Source organism: Pygoscelis adeliae, unplaced genomic scaffold, assembly GCF_000699105.1.
Source record: "Pygoscelis adeliae isolate BGI_AS28 unplaced genomic scaffold, ASM69910v1 Scaffold114, whole genome shotgun sequence".
In the NCBI taxonomy this organism is placed as follows: Eukaryota; Metazoa; Chordata; class Aves; order Sphenisciformes; family Spheniscidae; genus Pygoscelis; species Pygoscelis adeliae.
The window spans coordinates 791,902-816,226 of record NW_008824587.1 but is presented as its reverse complement, the minus strand read 5'-3'; the positions used below and the strand labels follow the sequence as shown (position 1 = coordinate 816,226).

General features: G+C 44.8%; 1 protein-coding gene across 1 annotated transcript in view; it reads left to right on the top strand.

The window, feature by feature from the left end:
* UBAC1 (UBA domain containing 1) overlaps positions 1–20,835 on the top strand; it is a 46,138-nt gene extending 25,303 nt beyond the window's left edge. Inside the window, exons 2-10 of the mRNA XM_009322137.1 lie at positions 2,500–2,639; positions 4,759–4,832; positions 6,153–6,260; positions 7,354–7,456; positions 8,172–8,280; positions 9,722–9,953; positions 11,059–11,145; positions 12,063–12,201; positions 14,766–20,835. Coding sequence (XP_009320412.1) covers positions 2,500–2,639; positions 4,759–4,832; positions 6,153–6,260; positions 7,354–7,456; positions 8,172–8,280; positions 9,722–9,953; positions 11,059–11,145; positions 12,063–12,201; positions 14,766–14,881 — 1,108 coding nt within the window. The 3' untranslated portion in view covers positions 14,882–20,835. The remainder of the gene's footprint in view (positions 1–2,499; positions 2,640–4,758; positions 4,833–6,152; positions 6,261–7,353; positions 7,457–8,171; positions 8,281–9,721; positions 9,954–11,058; positions 11,146–12,062; positions 12,202–14,765) is intronic.
* Positions 20,836–24,325: the final 3,490 nt, after the last annotated feature.

The following is a 24,325-nucleotide window of genomic DNA, read 5'->3' as shown; positions in this document are numbered from 1 at the left end:
TCTCTCTCTGGGCAGGAAGATGTTTTCAGTTACACTTTAAAGCATTGTATTTAATACAAAAATACTGTAGTTTGGCAGATACGGTTCTCGTGAAGCAAGATTCCACAGTGAGATCTGATGTTTAGCGGTGGTAGTTTCCTGGTGGGCTGTTGAGAGCTAGTAGAGCATTGCCTGTTAAGATGGTCTTTCTATTTCCAGGGCATGTTAAAATGTTAAGATAAGCGAAGTATTTCACTGAGCAGTCTTTGATACATGTAGTGTCTATATATGCCTTATTGTTCCATGCAGTTGTTAACAAAGTGGTTGGAGGAACAGGAAGAAAGAATAGGGGTCCACAGGACTTTTCTTTTAAAACAGCAACTTTTCTTTTTTCACTCACGCTTTCACCTTATTAGTAAGTGTTATGATTGCACACACACATCCCTTTATCTGTGCTAGGGAAAATACGGATAATAGGTCTGCATCATGTCCCGTCCCATCCCGCCTCAAACATACACCTCCCAGCTCTCATTTTCATGTTCTTCCTTTTGGGGTCTGACTCTAAGGATCTGTAGCAGTAATATTTTGAGCTTGTTCAGAGAGGACATGTTCCACTGATGTATTCTTATGCATTTTGGGTAACTTATCAGATCAATTACAGGAGGTACTCCCAGCTGCTTCTAGGCTTTAATGCGTTCTTTGGCTTTTGTTCAGCAGTTAATATGCTGAAGGATTAGTAAGACGCTACTGTTACGCAAAGCAGGACTCAAACATTCTCGCCTTAGCCTTGTTGAGGCATCAGAACTGTACAGAAATTCAGATGAGGAACTGAAGATCCGTGTTGAAAACAAGTGCATTACGTTTAGAAAAAGAGCGGGTAGCTGAGTTTTCCGTCAGTTGCAGTCACAACAGAAGAGGTGATGATGGACTAAAAGGGTTCTTCTGAGGGAGGCTGGTGATGCGTATTATGATGAACAGGACTAATTGCTACGTCGAAGTGAAGCGCTGATTTCAGTGGGGTTTCTGGAAATGTCTCTGTTACGTGAAGGGTGAACGCACTCTTCTGCGGATGTGGTAAAAGTGGCTTGGTAGAAACATGTATTGAAAGAAGTGTCATTGAACGCTGTTTTCTGTGAGCAGAGCAGGTGAGGTCGGTATTAAGCGTCCTATTTTGCGGCGAGAACAGCAGCATCAATTTTGTGGGTTTGGTACGTTGTTATTTTTAATTTTGCCTTTCTGGAATTGCAACCACTATGCTTTCTTTTTCCACTCAAACAAATTAGAAGCCTCTAGATGCACTGATGTAATGTTCTTGAAATCTATCACTGTGGATCTGGGAGCCACTCTGGTGCGAAGATGAGTCAGTTCGAGGCCTGTGTGTGTGTGCGCTCTGTTTTCAGGACTTAAACTTGATTTCCTAGTGAATTAATTTACATACAATTTAGAACTGTAATAAGGAATTGAGCACAACATTCACATATAGAAAAAAATCTGCTGTATGCTGATTATTTATAGTTGGGAAGAAAAGTTATGAATGTAACTTTTGTTCAGCACTTTCGGCAGGAACCCAGGTTAGGGCTCCAGCAGCCAAGTCTGTTGATTTCAGCTCGAAACAAGGTGCAGAAACTGCTGTTTCCTTCCCGGTTTAAGGTCAAGTATACCAAAATCACTGCTGTTTAGTTGCTTGTGTAGTCTGACAGTGTGTTTAAATAATAATTATTAGATGAAGCAGAGGGTCTCTCCTCTATTTTGATGCTAGTTACAAATGAGAAACATACCGCATTATTACAGCCTTCCCTTCTGTAAAAACACTGGATGCTCTTTGTAGATTTGCATTCTTAGTTCACGGTACTAATTGCCGCCCCCAGACTTCACGGTAAGAGTGAGTGGCCTTAGCTATCTGTTGCAGGTAATGTAGCTGTGGGTCCTAGAGCATCCTTGCTTTGTTCCAAATCTCTGTAGGCCTGAGTATAGGACCAAGTACTCAGAATTAAGTGTGATAGAGATGTACTGTACTGCAAAAGTATAAATCCACTCACATAGGCTGGTACCCTTGAAGGGCTCATTTGGGGCAATTGGGCTGTAATGTTAGGTCTTTGAAACTGGCTATTTAAAGAAGTCTTTTAGAGCATCATAATCAGTTGGAACTTAAATCACAGAATATCTCAAGCTGGAAGAGACCCGTAAGGATCATCGAGTCCAGCTCCCTAATGTAGCTGTCAGTTTAACAGCATCAAGGAAGGAATGCTAGAATCCTTCCTTTCGTTGATTATTCTTCCCAGCCAGGAGCTTGGATATGCAGGTAGAAACTTACCACACTCAGTATCGTTACAGCCCAATTCAAGCCACAGTTTCTTTAATAAAATACATTCTGTGCGCTGGCCTTTAGCATGTTGTGCTGCGCTGTTACTTAAGCTGTTAAGAAGCTAGTAAATGATGGCACAGTTTGTACATGGAGAATATTAAGTGCAAAGTGCGGTGATTCATGCTGTAGGCTTATTTCTCTCTTCTGATCTTCAGTATCTGTTATCTTCTGCAGTGTGTACCTGGGAGCTTGGAGGATCCAAAAACCGTGACACATCATAAGTTGATACATGCTACTTCTGAGAAGGTGCTGACAGACACAAAAACAGTGTTGGAGGAAAACATTCAAGATAGAGGTAAGATTGCCTGTTTTTTAATCCTGTCAGCCTGGAAACGTGAGATTGTGTTTAACTGTTTGGCGAGCTTCAAACAGTAACCTTTTTAATATCCACTCTCTGCTTTGACATAGGAAACTAATAAGGTGGCAAAAAAGGAAGAGGAAAAAATACTTCCCACCACCACCCCGAGAAAGCACCTTGAGCAGTTTGCTTTTCTTCACTCTTCCTTTTAAGAGTTGAAAGGAATTAGGAGTGTTCAGAGTGTTCATTATGTTGATAAGTTAAACAGCTTATTTTTATCTCCTTTTAAAGGATTTTTTTTAAACCTCCAGGGCAGCATTTGTCCTTCAAAATGATGAAAAGTAGTTATCATGGCTGAGTATTCCAAGACGGACAACCCAATGCTTTTGGGGGGTTTCCTGAGGTCTCCAGGTCAGGCAGAAGGATGTTTGCTGAAGTGTATGAGTGTCTGCAGTTTAGAGCTCGTTCTGTCCTCTGCAAATGTAGGTCAGAATCCATCACACTATAGTATCACTGACTACAGTAGAGTATGTGAGGTATGTATTTACTCCTGAACTTTAAAGGTGTAAAGCATTAATGTGAAACAAAAGAAGATCTAAAGATGATAGCTGAGGTCAGTTTTTACTAGACAGCTTAAGCTAATGGCCCCCTCTAGAGATAAAGGGCAGTGGTGCAGAAAGTGAGAGAAGCAGGGCTGCTGTAGACTGAAATATTGTCTGAGCCAGAAACTCAGCAGAAGTAGAGTTCCTGGGTTTTTGCCTGAGTTCATGCAGGCTGGAGAACTGCTGCCATGAACATGAGCAGTTTGGTCTTTCTTCTAAGGCAGTGTCACCTATCACCTTTAGAGCTGAACAGGAGCTGACAAGTGCCATCTTAGGCAGAGGCAAGGGACAGCATTTTTGCTGACTGGTGGTGTATTATTTCTAGGCAAAGCGCCGGCTCCTACAGAGTTTTGAATTGCAGTTCGCAGCAGCTAAGCAGTATTAACTGTGCAGTCATAGTAAGCTGTCATGCGAATGCCTCTTCCCTCCTTTTCCCTCTGCAACGTGCTCTACCTTTCATGTGCCTTGCTTGTCAGGGAGACGAGATCGCAGCCAACAGCTGATTGCCACTGGCTGACTGCACAGGGCAGCCAAGAGTCAGCATGTAGATCCTTTCGCGTTCTGATCAGCGGGACAAATGAGGGTTAGCAGCCTTCACCAGCTGTTGCTCTTGGCTGTTATGTGCTGAGCCAGACCAAGGAAACTTGTTGTGCAAAGCATGCTTTGTTTGCTTTTTACCTGCTTGGTACAGTGGACTAAAAACTGCATGTCGGGCCATACCTGGCTGAAGGACTGCAGATGCTGCAGAGGCACGTTTTGGGCTCTAAGCAGTGCGTCTGCATCTTTTCACCCTTCGAATGTATGTGGTAGTAACTGAGGTGCTAGAAACTTGTAAAGCATCACATGATCTCTAAAAAAAGCGTGCTGCCTTGTAAGGGGAAAGTATTAGTCTTAAAAGGCCAAAGCAAGCTTGTGCCAGGTGATGTGGGATATCTGAGACTGAAGACTTGTTTGCCCCCGAGACTTGTCCTGGCGGGCTACCAGTGATGCATCCCTGCTGTAGACCGTGAGTCGCTCCACTGCCATTCGCACACAAAGGTGAGCTTCAGCCTGATAGTGGAAGTTCTTGTTGAAGCTTGGTGCGTGCCTTGCTGCAGTTGGAAGGTCCCAGCTTAGACCAGAAACCATCCATGGCCTGTCTCTACTGCTTCCTTCTCAGTGGAAGCACTGAAAGTGCTGATGCTTTCTTATTATCGTGAGGCAATTGCTGTGCTGTTAATGTATAAGACAACTGGAGCCTGTAATACCCTTCCTTTAATGGTGTTGTGTGAGGAGAAGAAACCAGTAACAGTCAAAGCATAACTAATAACGAACCGTGTTTTGAGTTCACTGTGCACTAAGGAATTGCAAATGCTGAAGGGGAACGTGTAAAGCCCTAAAGTGTGAAAAAGATCTGATGCTACAGTGGAATTAATACAAAATTCATCTCCAGGAAAACATGAATTTGTGAAGTATCTTACAAGAACTGTTTTCACATTACCTTCTAATGTATTTCAGTATCATTCTCTTTCTAGACGTCTTGCTTTTGATAAAGAAGCGTGCGCCACCTCCGCTCCCCAAAATGGCAGACGTGTCAGCAGAGGAGAAAGTGAGTTTGAAAGACTTCTCGACTTGGCTGTTTTGATTAACTGCTTTATTAATGATATGTGGAAGGATTACTGTGGTGTACTCTTTGTGCTTGTAGAGGCAAATGCTGCCAGTTAAATTCTAGGGAAATTACTTCATATTTCTTCCAAACTTTGAGGAAGCTGATTTTACATCTTTAACTTCGATTGTGAGAACATTTGCCTTAGAATAAGACATGCAGGTACAGTCTGTGGAAGTGGTACAGATTTGATCTTTGAACAAATGTCTAAAACTGTGTAAGTATAGTTCAGCAAGTGCCTTGCTTTGTCTCTGTTTGAAAACCCAACGGAAATACGTTGACTTGCTGTCAGGCTGTCTCCTGTCTTTAGCTATATGTGGCTTCTCACGCTCTAACCAGGTCTCTAGAGCTGAAGTGTTGGCCCTTTACTATTCTTTATTTTATTTTATTGGAATGTAATTGTTACTGAGGGTCAGTGGTGCCCAGGATGATGCTTATGCATGGGTGGTACCGCAGTTGACGTTATCGCGTAAACACTTTGAGCAATGCTTGTGCTTGACATTGTGAATTCCTAGGTCTCTCTACTTCGTCCTTGCACAGCTTTGTTTCTTCTTGCTTCCTGTAGGTATTGGTGTATGACTCTGTATCCCTTCCTGTAGGTATTGGTGTATGTCTCTGTATCCCTTCCTGTAGGTATTGGTGTATGTCTCTCTCTTCAGTATGGTCTTGCTGTGCAGAATGTCACTGTAAGAGCACAAGTTATAAGACTGGGAAATATTTATAGTTTGTACCCTGCTATGTTTTGTCCTGGACTATAAGCATGTACTGAAAATCCAAGGCACCGTATATCTCTGCATGATACTTGCAAGCGGCGCAGCACTTCCAGTGTTAAGCAGTTAAGTGTTAGTCTGTGCACAGTATTGGTACCTCTCTCGACAAACCATGGGTTTGAAGAGAGCGTGCTATGAGCAGACCGTGTGGAGCAGAATATGGTCCTGGGCACGGAGGCCTCTGAGTTCTCTCCGTGTTTGATACATCACTTTCCCTCTTTATGCTGGAATTTCCCCGCGTGGTTAGATAACAGAAATAGGTATAAGGACTGAAAGTGGGGCAACCCAACAGGTCCAGTTTTGCTCTATAATTGCAAAATTATACTGGTGCTATTAATCCATTGTATTGCTAGACTGCTGTTTCTCTTAGTTGCAAGTTACAGAGCACTGCTTGATGCCTTGGTGAAGAATATGAAACTGCTCTCCGCTATGCTGTGTTCTCTGTTCTGTGGATAATGGGTTATGAAACCTGATCATGTTTCCTATCCTTCAGAGGAAACAAGAGCAGAAAGCTCCTGATAAGGATGCTATTCTCAAAGCAACTGCAAATCTGCCCTCTCGCAATGTAGATCGTACTGTGGCCCATCACAACATGAGGGATGTAAGTATCAGACTTGACTTTTTTTAACTCGCACGCTAACATCCAAATAGGCTTTTATCTTGTATAACCTTTTCTCTTACATGTGAATGTGATTCTCTTTTCTCTGTAAGAGAAGTTCAGATGTATATAATGTATATTAAAGTAGATAGCTTAAGATTTAGACACAGGTCATACTATTTAGTGATAATAAAACACTCTGTTCTAAATTACGATTTTAAATGTTTTATTTGTCCATGGGAAAGCCTCAGTAAACATATTCAAGATCTGGCAAATGTGAAGTTAGGGTTTTTTATTTCTTCAGTCTTAAATAGTTCAGGTGTTGCAGTGGGGTTTTTTTTTTCCTCTTCCATGGTTTTGAAAAGAGAAATTAGGCATAAATTTTGACTTCAGTAATTGAATGCTGATGGAGTCTGTAATGCTTCTAACTGCGTCTTCAGCAGTGTGGGGACGACTCTTACCCTTCTGTACTAGTAGGGGTATGAAGCAGCGAATCTGCCTACATATTGCATGCTGTCAGAGTGCCCTAGTAACCTAAAGGGGACAGTTGGCATTTAAGCTGTTTAATGGCCAACGTGACCTACTGAGCGTGGCATTTTTAAAAACAAATGTCCAACTGAAAGGAATTTGTGATGCTTCAGTTCAGAAAATAGCTCTGATCTATGTTGTTCAAATTTAGATCACTAGAAAGCAAACGATAGACCAGGAAGGCTCATTGGTTCACAGAAAGCAAGTAGCACTGGTACGGAGCTACTGTGACTGTCTTCTTACAACGCTTCTGCAAGGTGGGAATCAAAGTTTTTCTGTGAAACAATGAGTTTTCTTGAACGCTGCACTTCTTGTGGTGGTGCTGGGTGGCAAGCTGTGGTAGAAATAAAAGGACTTTTGTGCCCAGTAGCTTTTATTTACATGTAGCACTTCACGGGAAAGACCCAATGCTTCTTGAGAGACTAAACAATGAAAATAAAGTCCTAATAAAGCCACCTTCTGTTCAGGGGGCCAGACTGCTGCTGAGGTACTAACAATAGATGTATTAAGATTTAATGATGTCTGGTAACTTCCTGTCTAAATGTTTTGACAGTTTCCTTTCTTGCAGTTCCAGACAGAGCTCCGGAAGATATTAGTGTCTCTCATAGAAGTTGCACAGAAATTGCTAGCACTGAACCCAGATGCCGTTGAACTGTTTAAGAAGGCAAATGGTATGAACATATCTTTATACTTACTAGTTCAATCCTGGGAACTTGTTTGTTTCCATAGCCCAAGAGAGGGCTTGCGGAGTGAAGTCCAGACCTTAATGGAATGGCAAAGCTACTACAAACTTTGTGGCAAAGATTTCACCTTGTGGGCGTAGGTTGTATAAAACTTGTGAATTTATAAGGTCCCTTTGGGATGGATGAGAAGTTCCATTTAAAAATAAAATCATTAGCGGTGGAAAAAATTGGGAAACTTCACAAGTTGCACTTTAGGGATGGTAAAGAATAGTTGAAAATGCACAGGGAGATCGTAAATTGAGGAGAAGGTGTAGCTGTTCATTCAGTTTGTGGGAAATACTTGCCCTTGAGATCTGCAACAACCAGATCCAACTTACGTTCTACATAAATGATAAATAGATCTTCAGTGAATCTTTTATGTATTTACTGATGTGGAAATACCACGGTAATGTGAGAGTTAGCTGTCTTTCATTTGAGATCTTGAACACATCTGGACAAAGTCTTTGTCCTGGAAGAATCTATCTGAGCCTGACCAAGCTGAGTGCAGCAAAATAGATGATGAGATAGCAAATTCGGGGCAGAAACAAAAGCAGGGATGGAAGAGGAGAATGGGATTTGAACTTAACACATGCCATTCCATTGAGAAAGGGTTTTATTTTAGCTTGAAGTCAATCTGAACATTGTTTTGTTTGTGTATGTGTAGCCATGCTGGATGAGGATGAGGAAGACAGAGTGGATGAGATAGCTCTGCGACAGCTTACAGAAATGGGGTTTCCAGAAAGCAGAGCTGTCAAAGCCCTTCGATTAAATCAGTAAGTGTACTTGGCACACTGCCTGTAAATTACTTGATATGGTTAAAAAAAAAAAATTGCTTTTTTTTTTCTCCAAAGTCTCCTTATGTGGGTCACCTAAAACTAGGTTGGAAAAAGCATTAACTCAAAGAACAGTGCTGCTTCAGGCAGTGCGCAGGTGCAGACGGCACAGGGAAGGGGAAACAGTGCTGTACTTGCTCCGGAAAGAATAGCTGGTCCACAGTTCACAAGGCTGCCAGGCTGGCACTATGTCCAAGTATTAAACTCACATTTTCTTCCACTTTAGAATTCAAATTTTACAGAGAAAAAAGCAAACCTAGCCCATTCAAATTGGTCTTTCAGCTGTAGAAAAATACTTTGTGCTGATCTTTTAAAAACATTCCAAGAATATTGTAAAGTCCAGATAGCAACTGTAGGAAAATAGGAGGTAATGTAGTTCTTCTCGTGCCCTAAGAATTATCAGCTGTACTGCCTCACTCCTGAGAGGGGTTTGTTAGGCCATGCTCAAAAACTTCTAACGATAGAGAATCCACAACATATTCCAGTCACTCTTTTTCAGTATCTCTCCCTTTGGGCTCAGAAAGACTTTCTCCCCCGATGTCCTCCATCTTTCATGTTGTAACTGAAAAGCCAAACAGGCAAAGGCTTTCCTCTCCTTTCTATGAACATGTAATAATTCCCATGTGTCAGATGAAATCACATGTTCAGTTGCCCTATCGTTATCTTTCCTTGCTCTATATTCATTGGGAAGAGATGCGTTGGGGTGCTCTCAAGATCCCTTAGCTCGAGCACTTGCAGCGGATAGCGAGTGGCCCTGTTCTGTTCCCTTGGGCTGGCCTCTCCTTTGAGGCATCACAGACTTCTTCTGAAGTCAGAGTGGTACATGTCCAAGTGCAATTGCCTGTGTTGAATTTTGCTCTCGCTCAAGGCATGTCGTGCACACGTAGTGTTTTTCACCCTTTCTTTCTTGTGGTGTTAATGGCATTCCTTGATCACTGGATGGATGTCTGAGATGGATCTCCTTAAGGAGCAACAAAGCAGCTTGCATCTGAGATGTGGTTCTGTGTAAATTTGGAACATGCTTTGTTTGCAGTTTTGTCAACAGTTGCAAATAGTCAGTGTTTGTCTGTTGTGAAATAAAGCAGATGACGTGTAGAATAAGGTGACTCCCTCAGAAATGCCTTTTAAAATCTGGGTTGCAGCTGTCCAAGTTGGTCTTCATTCCTCTGTCTTCCTGGCTTCAGAGAAGATTGTGGTGCCCTGAATGCGCAGAGAATTAAGGTGCTCTGAGATTTGCTCCAAAACTTTATTTATGACTTTTCAGATACTAATTAACGTGCAAGTCACTATACCATGGGAATAAACGCAAAGGCAAATGTGCATGGAACACTACTGTACATCTGGAGTGTTTCTCATCCTTGTGTTTTAATTTGCTTTTCAGTATGTCAGTGACACAGGCCATGGAGTGGTTGATAGAACACGCAGATGACCCTACAGTGGATGCTCCGCTTCCAGGTCAGACTCCATCAGAAGCCACAGCTGAAGCTGGTGCATCCTCTGCTGAAGCGGCTGCAGGTCCTAGTTCAGAAGCGGGTGGGGAAGAGGCCAAGGATGAGCTGACAGAAATATTCAAGAAGATCCGGAGGAAAAGAGAGTTTCGTCCGGACCCACGAGTGCGTGCTGTTTATCTCACTATTTATGTGACTGTTGGGATTGGAAGGGACTGTGTGGGCACCATGTAATCGAAATAAATGTTTAGTTAATAAATGAAATGGGACATCTCGGTAGATGTATATTATGCTGGCTTGACAGTATTTTAGTGGAAGTCTTTAGGGACTGTTGAAATTCAGGTTGCTGAAAGAGATATTACCTAATTACTTCATCGCTGTCTCAGATAACAGTATCTAAATCACTGACACTGCTACTTCTGCACCTGAAAATTAACTGATGGGACTGAACTGAGCTGCCAGACTCCTGACGCTGCTTTTTGACTGCTCTCTGGGAAGGAAGGATTGCAGGACAGGAGTAGGTCCTTTTGCTGTAGAAAGGGACAGAAGAGCATTATTGTATTTAGGAGGCAAGGAAAAATATCACCAGCAGATTTGTCTCGCAGCAAAGTTAGCCTTTTCTCAGAACACAGTACTAGCTGAAGTGAAACTGTGTTGTCACCACACTGCAAACTCACCAGGAGGTGCTCTTTAGAATCCAACACACTGCTTTTACAACAAGCTGTTTCTTGTGATTTTGGTCAGAGGCTGCAAATGTATTTGATGACCTGGGTACAATTTCTAAATGATTAAACATTCTCGTAACAATATCTAGGTACGCTTGTCTAAATACATAATGCTCACTATCAATATAATAATCCAGGAAGTAAAATTAAATTGAGTGAATAGAACTACAAATGAACGTGGAGCTCGACCTGTCAGTGAGATGTGAACAAGAGCTTTGTGACATGAGAAGTTCTAAAATAAGGTGTTTCTGTCCTGCTCTTCTCCTTCCTACCCCAGGTACGCTTGCTCTTTGCCTTGCCTTCAGCTTTCAGGGCTGAGGATAGGAACTGCCTTTGCTCTTAAGATTTATTCTTCCATAATAAGTACACTTTTGATACAGAGTATTTGAAAACTTTGTAGATAAGGTTACTTAGTGGTCCATAAATGGAAACAATGGGGTTTTTTACCCCACAAAAAGCTCCTGCACGGAAGGTGGAAAAGGGTGTGCTTGTTCTCATTTCTGTTTTAAATGTTACATTTATTGAGCTGTGCAAATCTGATACAGGCTGTCATTGCCCTGATGGAGATGGGATTTGATGAAAAAGAAGTGGTAGATGCACTCAGAGTAAACAACAACCAGCAAAACGCAGCCGTGAGTACAATGTCACTTCTGTTCCTTATTGCTATAATAGTCTGCTCAACTGATTCTTTTCATCATTGAATTGGTTGATGTCTTGATCTATCATAAAGCCCAACTCTTACTGGAGATGAAATGAGCACTATATATTCTGTGCCTCTTTCAAATTAGATACGCAGCTAGAATACAAATGGTTTAGACTTAGAGGATCTCAGCATGCGTGAGGTTGAGGCTGATCTGGTTGGGATAGCACGTGGATTTTCAAAAAGCTGTTGAGAAACTCCTTCACCAGAGTCTGCAAAAGAAATTATGCTATCATGAGAAAGTAGAAGGTATTCCCAATAATTAATAACTGATTAAAGGACAGGAATAAATGGTCACGCAAGAGATCCAAGCCATGCAGTCTGTAAATTACCATCCTGCAGCAATGCATTCCACAGTTTATGGAATCAAAAAATACGAAGGTTTTCAAAGATTGATTAGTCCCCTGCTAGTGGATGATATGCTAAGGAAAATTCTGTGGACACAGCTGACAGCCAAGGAATCTTCTCTTCTTAAGCATCCAGTGCTGGCTACTGTTAGAGGATGTTGGGCTGGATGGTACTTCAGGCTGACGCTTTGTAACCATGTTGATGGGGTTCCTTTGAGGCAGCACATTAAGTAAGATAACACACATCTTCCCTGAGCTTTGAAACATCCAAAGTTGGCATAATTTTATTACCATACCAGGCACTGCTGCTGATCCTGTTGAAATAAAGGTGTGGGAGCAATACACAAATGAATAGTAATCTAGTGAGAAAAGAAATGTATAGCTCGGTCTTTAACCATGACAGGAAAAAGTATTTTTAACGTGCCGCATTGTCAAAACTTTTGACGTTTTCATTCTAACGGAACCAGTCGTGAAATCTGTTGTGCCTGGTGATTTCTTTCAGTGCGAATGGCTGCTGGGAGACAGAAAGCCTTCTCCAGAGGACTTAGATAAGGGAATTGACACCAATAGCCCTCTCTTTCAAGCCATCTTAGAAAACCCAGTGGTACAGTTAGGGCTAACCAACCCTAAAACTCTACTAGGTAAGTCCTGCTTGGGTTCCTGATATTTATACACTGTTTCTGTAGTTGCTAGCAAATAAGAGTAGAGACTGGATGATGACAGCACGCTTTGTGGGCTAGGTGCAGCTCTGTACCCTCTTCCTCACTTTCAGCAGCTGTATTGTTTGTTTGCTTCATGCTGCAACTCAGCTAAACCCAGAACAGAACTTGCGGCTGTCCCAGAAATGATACTAATTCGCCAGGCTACTGGATTACACTTGCTGAACTCAGAACTTTAATAGCTGCTGGCTGCAATGCTTTTGTGGATTTAGGAGACCTTTTGTGTGCTCCCTTTGGCCGCGAGGGGAAAAATCAGGAATGTCTGTCTAGAACTCTGATTATTTCACAGAAAAAACAAGGCTGTCTCCTGCTTTACAGCTTACTGTGTGCTGAGGCCTCATCACTGAGACAGAAGATAACTTGTGGACAAGTAACCAAACAAGAAATCTGAGCTAAGGCCTTGCCTATCAAAGTTGAGATAATGTATGTGAAAACACGCTTCCCCTTGCTTGGGTTTCAGCTCCGTGGTAAAGTCTGTGTGCTCATGGTCGGAAAGGCTGTGAGCACAGCGAGTACCCAGCTGATGAGCCTGACAGTGAAACATAAATCTGATGAATTGGCCTCTCTGATGCTGGAGGACGATACAGAAGAATGACATTGGCTCTGTGATGTATATAAAAAGTTTTGCATTTAGTCTTTGGCTTCAAAATTTACTTGAAGCTGTGCTTTTAAATAAAGGGTGTATGCGCAGCTCTTCCAAGAGAGCTTTTAAAAATACTACTTTAAATATAATTAGGAGAGTTTGCAAGCCTTCAAATAATTCGAGAGCAGAACCTTCCCACCCTGATTTCTGAACAAATGGTCTCTTCATTTCCAACAAGGGTTCCACACTGCAGCTCAGAATATAAATAGAAAATGAAATGCTGTTATATGCACTCGTAAAGCTTGGATGAACATCAGAGAATATATTCCTAATGATACATCTGCAAGCTGCTTATGTCACAGATTTTAATAATGAATGTTTGCATTTAATTAGATGCTTACAGAATGGTGATAAATCTTTAGTTTTAAGCTCTTGAGTCTGTGTAAAAGAACATAGTTAAAGTGGTGAAAGGTGAGATCTGTACTTTATTCTGGGCTTTTCTGTAGGCATGCTTGCGTGACCTTGAGCAAGGTATTAATGATGAGCCCTTCAGAGGTGCTGGGTACTTACAGCTCCCACTAATGTCAGCTGGAGCTTTGTACACTAACACTCCTGGGAAAATTAAGACCCTGACCTTGATGCTAGTCTGCCAGACTCTTACAACACTGACATTTTGGTGACTTCTGAATAGGTCAGATATGCAACTGCTTTTTTTGTCCTGTTCCATAATGACTGCTCCAAATGTCCAGTAGTCCAGCTCAGTGTCTGTCATAAGGCTTATAAATTATTTCCTGAACCATTCTTCTGCCAAGTTGGCAGCTTAGCTCTTGCAGTAGCTGTCTAGTTCCTTCAACATAAGAGTGAAAATTAGCACATTTTGAAAGCCAAAACAACAAAGCTTATTGTAAAGACAGCTGTGTATAGAAAGAAAAAACTGCTCTTAATATTTGGATCACTGTCGCTGTTCAGAAATGGAGGTAATCTTTCTGCACAGACAGCCTTTCCCCTTCTGCCTGTGTCTAGGCAGGTGGAACCGGCTGCCTCCCTGACATCCTCTACTCTCCAGACACCGGGAAGGAGAAAGCCCATGCTGCTCAGAGGGAAGATGCTGCTTCCCTTCTGGCTCCAGGGGCCTCTATGAAAAGATAGAGCTCAGAGATACAGGGGGCTCAAGGGGCTACACTTTTGCTGGCTCCGCTGCTTATTCCTGGGTAGCCTTTGGCATACCTGCTTCTTATTTTGCTGGCTTAGTTTCCTCTTCAGAGATGTTACGAGAGAGTAGCCATAGGACAGCCAAAGTGCAGCATAGGAAAGCAGAGGTGACGGAGGCAAGGGGGTGACAGTGCTTCCTATGAACTCTCTTGGGTAAGCACCAGAGGGGGAAAAGATACTGGTGCAAGAACTGGCCATTAAGAAATCTAGGCTGGGATGTGGAAAATCTTTGATCAGAGGAGTGGAGTTGCAAAAGGGTCTTCCCATAGGAGTATTGGCAGCAAATGACCCAGTTCTAAGATGGGCTTTCATAAATGGATGAATTGCATAGTGTGTTCCCTGCTGCTGCACGTAGACGTTTGCTAAGGCTTTAGCTCTTCAAACCCATGCCCTTGAGGTTTTGTAAGATGGACTATAATCCAGGCTGAGTATTTAATCAGTCTCTGTCTGCAGTGAATTTAATGCTGAGGAACGGGGAAAGCATAACAGCCTGTAGCACACCAGGCCGTGGAGATTTGGGAATGCAAACGGTAAATGTGTGATGTGTATTCCCGCCATTTTTGGGTGCTGCTTGCCCACTGCCTTTGAGTTGTAGCTATTTCTAACTGTCCTGTTGCTGAAGCATCCCAAACATCGAAGCCTTTGCTGACTAAAGGACTAATTGAGTGTTGCAATTTCCATCTCTTGGCAGCCTTCGAGGATATGCTTGAAAACCCCTTGAACAGCACTCAGTGGATGAATGATCCGGAAACTGGGCCTGTCATGCTGCAGATCTCTCGAATCTTCCAGACGCTGAATCGCACGTAGAGGGGAATGCCAGTCCACTGTGCCACTTCCTCCTGCCCCTCGCTTCACCTTCCCTTCAACGGGAGGGTGCATGGATTGTTTGGGGAGGGGGGCAGATGGAAGGGGGGGGGAGATCCTGTCTGAATGGGTCTCTCGCACGAGAGCTTATGTAGTTATGGCCAACTGAAGTTAATTGCCTTGTGGATTTAGTGTTAGTGGAAGAGGTTTGAAGACTTGTTTATGTTTTCAGGTATTAGGTTTAAAATAAAGTATATTAAAAAAAAATAGGAAAAGGTTTTGTGAAAACAATTAAGATTCTGATTGTTGGGAAGAAATACGATAATGCTTGTTAAAAAGGCCTGTGACAGTAGTTGTCTAGCCAGTTTTGCTAGCATCTGGCTAGTGTTTACAAAAGGTCACTGACCACTAGCGTAGGATATTAATCATCTCCATACAGTATTAATTTATGGCTATATCAAATTATAAAATGCTTTTTAAAATTGATTCTTAGGAAATGTTTTTTAAAAGTCCAAATATTGGGAGAGCAAGCACATTTCTATCCAAACGTGTTTATCTTGCATTATAATTTAAACAGAATAATTCAGAGATGGAATTCTTTTAATAAATAGCATTACTTTTTCCTATTTATTTTCTGTGTTAGTGTTGTTGCAGTCCCGCAGTGGTTATACTTGTAGGAGATTCTCTGTCAGCTACGTTAAAGATGCAGTATCTCTTTCACGACAGAGCTCGCTACACCAAGACTTGGATTCTCAAGTAGGCTGCGGTTCCTAAGTTCATACTCTGCCATATACTAGTGCAAGGAGGGATGTATTCACGTAGTGGGGTTTTTTCCATTTTTATGTGCACGGTTTTGGAAAGGGAGACCTGTGGTTTTTGACTTTGTTTCCAACTGTTTACAACAAAGGAACTCATTTGCATGGTTTTTCATTGGTGATCTGTAAAGAAGCAGAACCGCTTAAGTTTTTATCTTGTTTAATGTATTTAAAAGCACGCTTGAAATCATTATCTTCTTTGAGATAGAAGTGGTTTTTCTTGACACTTATTTTTACCTTGGAAATACCAAAAATGTCAGGCTGTGTCTTTCCTGTCGTGTTAGAAGACTGACTTGAGATTTCAGACAGGAGTCGTGAGCTTTTAAGAACAGAACTCACTGGTGAATATCCAGCTAGTTTTTGTTAAGATTGGGCTCTGCAGGTGTTACTTTTTTAACAGTCTGAACAAAAATGGGTTTTGTTTTCAAGTTAGTGAAACATGATTGACATCTGTCATAATCCCTGCCATGTCTTGTGTTTCACAGCCTTTTTTTTTTTGGAAAGGCAGGCTAGGCAAGACCTGCCTCTCCAAAATGCAGAGTAACCAGATGGAGACCCTGTCCTTAAATCGCACAAAGGTGTCCTGTCAAATAGGGCGATCCTGAAGAGCTCTGCAAGTCACCTTTTTGTGTGGGGTTTTTTTTTTGGTGTGTGGTTGGGTTTATTAAACAAAAATGCAACAAGATGCAACCCGAAACCCTACAACAAGTTTTGGCCTGAACTTGGCATCTGATCTATGCTGTTATGCAGTCAAGGCACTGAAGTTGCCAATTTCACATAATTAATATGAAGGGTGGGGAAATCAAAACAGCATGAGATTTTATCTTGACTTACTATCCCAGGATTTTTTGTGTTGTTATTTGTAAGTTCATATTAAGCTTTACAGTTCATGACTGCTGAAATATTTACTTCTACGTTTAGAAATTCCAAGCTTTATAGAGATGCTTCTTCTGTTCAAATTGGACGGTAAAACCATTTTTCTGGAGTCTTGCTAAGAACAGCTTGACAGCATGACATTAAATTGTAACCTTGTCCTGTAACTGTAAAAGCTAGGAACCTGATCCTGCAACCCAGTGAGTTCGGCACAACTACTCACGAGTAGCTGTGACTGAATGTTGTAGTGTTATGAAAGGTTTTGATTATTTTGTCCATCTTTTTTTTTTCTTACTCCCTGAAGCTTTTTGCCTGTCATACTACCAGAAGACACTATTACATGAAGCTCTTAATGTTTAGAGGTACATGTCCTTCTCTGCCAATCAGGATTCTTGTAAATGTTCCTTTTAATGAGTGTTTTTAGAAGACAAAGCTGGGAAAAACTACCCTGTAGTTTGAAGGGCTTTTTTTGGCTTCTGAATGAATACGTACAGGTTCAGACTCAACAAACAGATACTTCGGTAGCGGTCTTGGTCTTTGCAGAATGTAAAGGCTCGTTAAAATGCTTCTTTTGATTTCAGTTATACCCGATCAGACTCTGGAGTGGCTGTAGAGCTTCCAGACAGAGCAGGCAAGGATCATCTGTCACAAACTTTAGAGTCATCTAAAAGTTGGCATCTGGTTTGCTGGCAGAACCTAGGGGACTCGCCGTATGGCGAGAGCGAGCAACCCATCGTGCCTGTACCGGCATGGGAGGAGCTGCCCCCAGGACTGTCTGTCGCTGCTGCCAGGGCAATGTGGGTGAGGAACTTGAACCAGCTCCCCAGCTTTTAGGGGCCTGAAGCTGGGCGCGTTCCTGATACGCGGTGTCTGACCTGTTTCGGAGGAGCAGAGTCGTGCACTTCTAAGGGCAAAGGTTCTGCTGCTTGTGTATCTCTGCGTCGGCCCCGCAGCGACAGGATCAGTGTGATACTGCCGGTGATAGCAGCACTGTGATGCTGCGGCTGAACCGTGCATGTTCTTCAGCGTCAGTTTGGTCGGGGTGATAACTTTTACCAGAGCTGCCTCCCTTGGTATGCCAGGACAGGATCAGTGCCGCCGAGCCTTTTATAAAGTGAGGAAAAAGGCATCGGTAAAACAAATCATGCTTGTGTAATAGAAGAAGGTAAGAATGCACAGGTTCGACAGCACAACCTCACGTTGCAGCAACAGTTAGACCTGAGGGATAAAGGAATACTGCATCTTTAAAATGCTTGAAGGCTTGAGAATACGTGGTTATTTCTGGATTTTGTTATTCCAGAGCTCAACGCTTACACAGCTGAAGTGTTGGAGACTGTGTTCTTCCCGATCTGCCAAACACTCCTCTGGCTTGGCATGGCTTTAACGTGGTCCTGCTTGTCTTTTGAGAACTGAAGTTTCCAGTGGCCAATAGCCGAAAGAGGCCAGAACTTAGGAGGTGTGATGTTTGCAGCAAGGCATAGGAGTTGATTTTAAAACAAACAAAAACTACCCTGGAGGTTGAACAAACACTTGAGGAATTGATCAAGACATCAGTGGTGGTGTCAGGGTATGAATGAGTGACTAGGGAGCTGTGGGTCCCCGTCACACCTGGGTGCATTGCTACTTCATCACAGTAAATGGAGGGGGGAGTTAAGTCCACTGTGCCTGCAAAGGCATTGATTATCCCAGTTTTTACAAAACCTGCCAAAAACTGAAAGATCACTGCTGTTGAGTCAGACGGGTCTCCAGGCCCAAGGAGTGCGTGTGGTAAGAGCTTTGCCTGGTGATAAACTGTCCTGTTCCGTGGCTGAAGGGCAGAGGACTGGTGGGTCTGGTCTGTAGAGCAGTGAGAGGTCCCTGAGCACACGGGAATAGAAGTTTTTGTTTTAAAAAAGAAGTTTCTGTGAGGAAGAACTACTCACAGGAGTAAGGATTTACAGGTTCAAGTCCTGTGCTTGCGTCTCTGGTGTTCAAGTTATAAATATGACATGTCTCTGTTAAGTGTGTCATAACATGGTCGAGGGAATACTTGGAAGCCTGTGAAATCAAGGAGAAGTAAGGAAATGGGGTGGTAGGTGGCTCATACAATGCAGTGACTGTTTCTCACAGTTCTAGCTCTTTGCCCCATCAGTTGATACAGACAATCTTCTACCTTTTGATATTACATGCCTCTTGAAAGCTAGCTAGCTATTTATTTAAATATATGTAACTTATAATTTTGTCATCAAAACACTGATATTTTTAATAGAAATGTACTATATGGAAGTTTGTTCTCAGGGCTTCATATTTATACTCTCTTTGTAGGGGATGCATTTAAAGGGATGTATTTGGAAAAAATGCCAGTGGCCGCTTTACGACTTGGACCTTGATTGTCTTGACCTGTGAGGCTGAGCTAGTGTAACTCTCCTAATAAACCTCTAGCGTCTGGTCCAGTCCAAAGAATCTGCCAGTCTCTCTCTCCTTGAGAGCAGCGACATGAGTCTGCCGTTAAGGGCTGCTGCATCGCTCTGTGGAAACGGTCACACAAGATTACCCAGCTGCTTCACGGCTTGCTGATCTTTGCACCGTTTCAAGGACGCTTCTGTTCTCCACGCAGCTGGAAAATTAACTTGCACGGTTTCTAAAGCAGCCGTCAGTGCACTCCCGCTCTTCTGGGACGGCGCGAGGTTCGCTCCTGCAAGAGCTCTGAAACCTCCAGCTAATTGCTGCTTTTTGGCCGCTCGCAGCCTCTGTCACAGGCGTGTCCCAGAACCTTGACCCCCATTTCTTTCCTCGCTTTCCTGGAACCAAACTTGTCTTTTGGAGATTGATCTTCATATCCAAGAAACAGTTAAGTGGTTATTGAAATCCTTTTTAGTTGGGACTGTTACGATTTTTTTTTTTAGGCATTGTGATTCATGGGCTGAGGATCTTTTAATACATTTTGAAAGCTGTTTAAATAAGCATTGCACCAAGCGACTGTATGGTAACGCTGTCGGCAAATACCGCCTGTCGAAGAGATACAGAGGTTACCAGTGACCTCTGCTTCGGTGGCAATTTTACAGAAGTAGTGTGCACAGGATAGTGTCTCATCCAAAGTAAATACCCCGGTTTTCTACTTTTAATAGCGTTTTTATTAACTAGCAGACTAGCGGCGCTTGCAGCTGGGTATTTCCATCCAATCGCAAGCCCTTGTGCTTTGGGGCATAAGCAAACCCCTGACTGTATCCTCCTCTCTGGGCCGATTTGTTCTTCCGAAGGATTCGTGTTGGCCGTTGTTGGAGGCAGGGCAGTCGGTGAGCTCGGCCAGGGTGGCGATCCCCACCTTCCTGCAGAGGAAACGGCGAGCGGTGTATGTTATGTCTGCGTGGATGTGCTATCATGGTGGTTGTTCTCGGCTCCATCCTGACACCTAGGTATAACCAAAGGGGGGGTTTTTTAAGGACCTCTTGCCCTAGATTTGAAGATCTTCATCGCAGATCCTGTTTGCAGCATGTGAACTTCAATAAATGTCAATGCATTAAATTCTTACTGAATTTGGGTATAGTTTTATATCATGCTCTGGGGAGAGGGAAGAAATTGGATCACGTTTTAAACTAAGCCCCACAAAACAACGTGTCTTTGTTGCAGCAGGTAACAGGCCTGTAGAGATTTTTAATTTGCATATTTTTATCATAGTTTAATGAACTGTACGAGAATGTGATTTGCTATCCAGCACTTACCACAAGGCAGCACCAGTAAAATTATATCGCGAGGTACTGACTTCACATTTTTCATTTCACCTGTGTATAAAATAATTAGGTACAGCATAAGATAACTTTTATATGGCACTGATGCGCGGCGTGCACGGCTGTTTCGAAGACGTAACGTTACTTTTAGGAAGCTTAACTAGGGCGGACGTCACTGAGCCTGTGGAATTCGGGGTTCGTTCTGGACACGCTCGCGTGGGTCGCTGACCTCTCCCTGGGTGGGAAAACCAGCAGGCTTTGCTTCCGTGCAGTAGCCCTCTAGGCAAAAAAGCAAGAAACATTACTAATTTGTTATCCTTTCAAGCAGTCGCTGTTGTCTCCTGAGATGTATTCCTGGAAGTTACCGAGGTTGTTAGCAAAGCCAGACCTGTTCGGACTGAAACGATTGCATACCTTTAGCGTGCGGAGAAGCCGTACCCACGAGCGAGACTAGAATGAATGCTGAGTCTTTAAACCTGCTCACACGTACACACTGAAGACGCTGATGTTATGTGTGTTGTAAATTTATAATATATCTTAAAAATAAAGTTTTTTGATTTATTACGAGGTGTTCTGAAACATCATTTTCAGGCAGCAGAGGTTTATGACATCATTCAGTGTCGCTGTCCAGACCGTGCTTTTGCCAGGAAAGGTGGTGATCCTTGAGGTCCCTTCCAACCTGGTGTTCTATCTGCAGCCTGCTAGAATTGCTGCTCAGAAAATAAGGTATTCCGATAGTTGGTCAACAAACCGATAACAAAATTTGGGCAGAAAATCCTGGTTCAGTAGCTGGTTTTGCACCTGGAAGTTATTTCTCCATTTTCCAGGAAAAAGTGGCGTTGGCAAGAGCCAGGCGAAACAAGATCTGGCGATCGCCTGTGATGGGCTGATGCCATTTAAGAGGGATTTATCCTGACGGCTGTTGACTGGCACACTGGAAGCCTTTTCTCCCACAACAGGGGAACCCTCGTTGAGGCAGAGAGCTCGAGCACGTAGCCGCTGGCGCTGCGGTGGGATGCAGCTACTTGCACGTGGTGAAACCAAAATGCCCTTCTCCCTTAGGCGGTGCCAGTGCTGCCGCCGGCGACTTGGCAACGAGCCGGGAAGTGCCTCCAGGCCGTGCCCGTGTGCGCGCGGTCGCCTCGGAGGCCACTGATTAAGAGTGTAAACGTGTGAGGTTATTTCTCTCAGAAATAGGTGGGGTCATCAGCATTTTCACACAATGTTCAGGGCAAGGAAGAGCGCCTGCCAGCAGCCTGTTTATTTAGCACATGTTACAGCAACCGGTGAGGAGTTCAGAGCAATTTTCATTGCAGGAATTGGAGGATTAGCGTATGAGGCATCGCAATGCTTGCTGTTCAGTGCAGGTTTTTAGACGTGGTGTTATTAAACGCAGGTATTCTCTTGGTGCCAGGTGGCCCCTAACTCAGGTTTCCTTCAACGCACACACGAGCAGTAGGCTGCAGGACGGTTCAAAGGTCCAGCTCTCCAGTAATTTGAAATTAAAACCAAAAAAACCCTTAAAGCAGCTCGTGGTGTATCATTAGCTAATGGTGCTTCTGAACCTAAACTGGTGCAGCAGGTCTGGGGAGAAATCCACGCCTTAAAAATTAAAAAGTGCTGCTATCTGGGTGACAAGATGGGTTGTAACTGGCGTAGCGTCGGTCGGCTCTCGAGACGAGAAGTGCTCTTTCAGCACGGAGATGTCGCTGGCGTTCCTCGGCAGCGATAAGGAGAGAGGCTCGCCGCTGCTTCGGCCCGGGAGCTGCCTCCAGCCTCCATCGGAGCCGAAGTCTGCGCTAAAGGGTGGGGGGGAGGTAAGTGCAGGCTGCACTTGGCGGTGAAAACGCAGCCTGGTGTTGGCGAGGTGCGTTACTAACACCACAAACGGTGTGGCAAGAGAGTCATTCCCATTCCCTCAACGGGCGGTTCACCGCAGCCTCCCCCAGCAAGCTGTGCAGGGGTCGGGCTTTCTCCTTCCACGTGCTCGCCCTCCTCCCGTGAACCGGTGGTCACTAGCCGCACTAACCCATAAAAAAGGGGTAGGATGTTGTATGATTACCTGGCCGGCTCCTCTGACGTGTCTGCCTGGAGCGGGTTCCAGCGGAAACAGAAGGAAGCGGCGGATGCTGTCCCTGGGAGCCCCGACACCCTGGCAGCCCGGCGCGCCCGGCGCAAGGCTGCGGTCCCCCCTGTGACAGCCCAGCCACTTGCTCTGTGCTTGAGCGTGCTATTTTTTATTTTTTTTGACGGTGATTTTACTATAAGAGAGGAATTGGCCAAAGGAAGCGGCAGCTCTGGAAGCTGCTGGGGACGCTTTGCTATAGGGGAAGTGGGTTTGGGGCGGAATTAATGGGGCAAATTCTGTTCTCTCACTACCCAAAAGCCTTCACTTCAAACGCGAGACTTGCACTCGTGAGCTGGACCATCGCTCCGGTGGTTTGGTCCCGGGAAATGGCTTGAAAGCGAGCAGGTCCGTAGCGTGCGTGTGCGAACAGCCTTGGTACGACTGCCAGTGAGCGTGACCTGAGCAGGGACAGCAGTGCCCGAGCCCCGTGTATCCAGTGTCACCAGGAATCCGGTCCCTGGTGGAGCTGGGGGAGGGACATCAGTAACTCGAGCTGTGCTGGACCAGACCACGGCGGACCAAAATAAACCTGGAGAACCGACCAGCTCTCTCAAACCCAAGGGTGTAAATGAGTTGCCTGGCTGAGGAGCTGGCGCCCAAAGAAAAGGCCTGAGTTCAGAGCCTGCGAGTGGGGGTACCGGTGGCGCGGGGGCGGGGGCCCCCAGCGCCCCAGCCGCTGCCTCCCCTGTGCCGGGTGCGTGGCTGCGGGCGGTTAATGCAGCAGCCGGTAGGATGCAAACCCCGCGTCTTGGGGTCCTGCACAGATCCTGCACCCCGGGATGCAGTACTGCTGCTTCCCCAGGGCTGTCAGAGGCAGGAGTTGCAGTTCTCAAACAGGTTTCATTAACGATGCCATCAGCAGTTGCATAACGAGCTCTCCCACTCTGGGAAGTGGTGTGCGAGGAGCAGTGAGCTGGTTGAGCTGGTTCCACGCCAGGGCTCTGCGTGTGCGGCGCAAGCGGCGGCTGCAGAAGCTTCATGCTTAATTCTTGGCGAGGGCTGTCTGAGCGTCTCGGGGCCGTGCTGTGCAGGTGTGAGCGGCTGCTGGTGCACCCCAGAAAACAAATTATTCATGGAAGACTTGTAGCACTTATGCATGATGTGGTTACTTGGCTTTTATGAGCCGTAGTTCGGGCATAAACCACATTTATGTTGCAGTGAACCTCTATTTGTCCTCTGAGGAAGGGCTGCTCCGCAGGGAATCTGTGCCCGGGAGTCCCGTACCCGCGGCAGCTCCCACGCGCCCAGGGTTTGGCTGAATTATTTAGCTCCTTCTCGACGCTGCCGTGCAGGGCAGCCCTCGGAGCAGCACAGCCCCCGGTGCCACGCTGACCCTGCTGCTTCCAGCCACGCCGCTGCCTTGACCTCTCCGCGTTGTGCGAGGGCCGTGGGGTGTTTGGGACACCTCTCTGGATTTTTTGGCACATGGGATTAGGTTTTTGCTCTGTTCCTGTGCGGTCCCCGCAGCCGGGCAGCAGCACGGCCCCAGGTGGGGCGAGCCAGGCGGTGCGGGCTGCTGGACCCCCACGCCCCGCACGGCTCCTCCGTGAAGCGTGTAAGAAAAGGAAAATAGTTCGGACCCTTCTAAATCATCCTTAAAAGGACTCCAGCCGGCTATTTCCGTGCTGTTGGCTCAGGATCGCAGCAGCCCTCTTCCATCTGTGTTTTCCCCTACACAGGAGCTCGTTGCCAGGCTGCATGCGATGAATCACGGGGTGCTCTCCACCTTTACCCCCGTACGCCTGGCTTCCTCGCAGACGGGCGCCTTCCTCCCCTGCTCCCACAGGCGAACGCTCACCAAGGAAAGAAAAAATGCACAATCCTCCATGAAATCTGCGCTCTGGCCCCCGCGCGATCCTTCCCCATCCCTCCTCTCCCCGCTCCCGCCGGCGCAGGCAGGAGATGGGAGCAGCCCGCTCCTCCT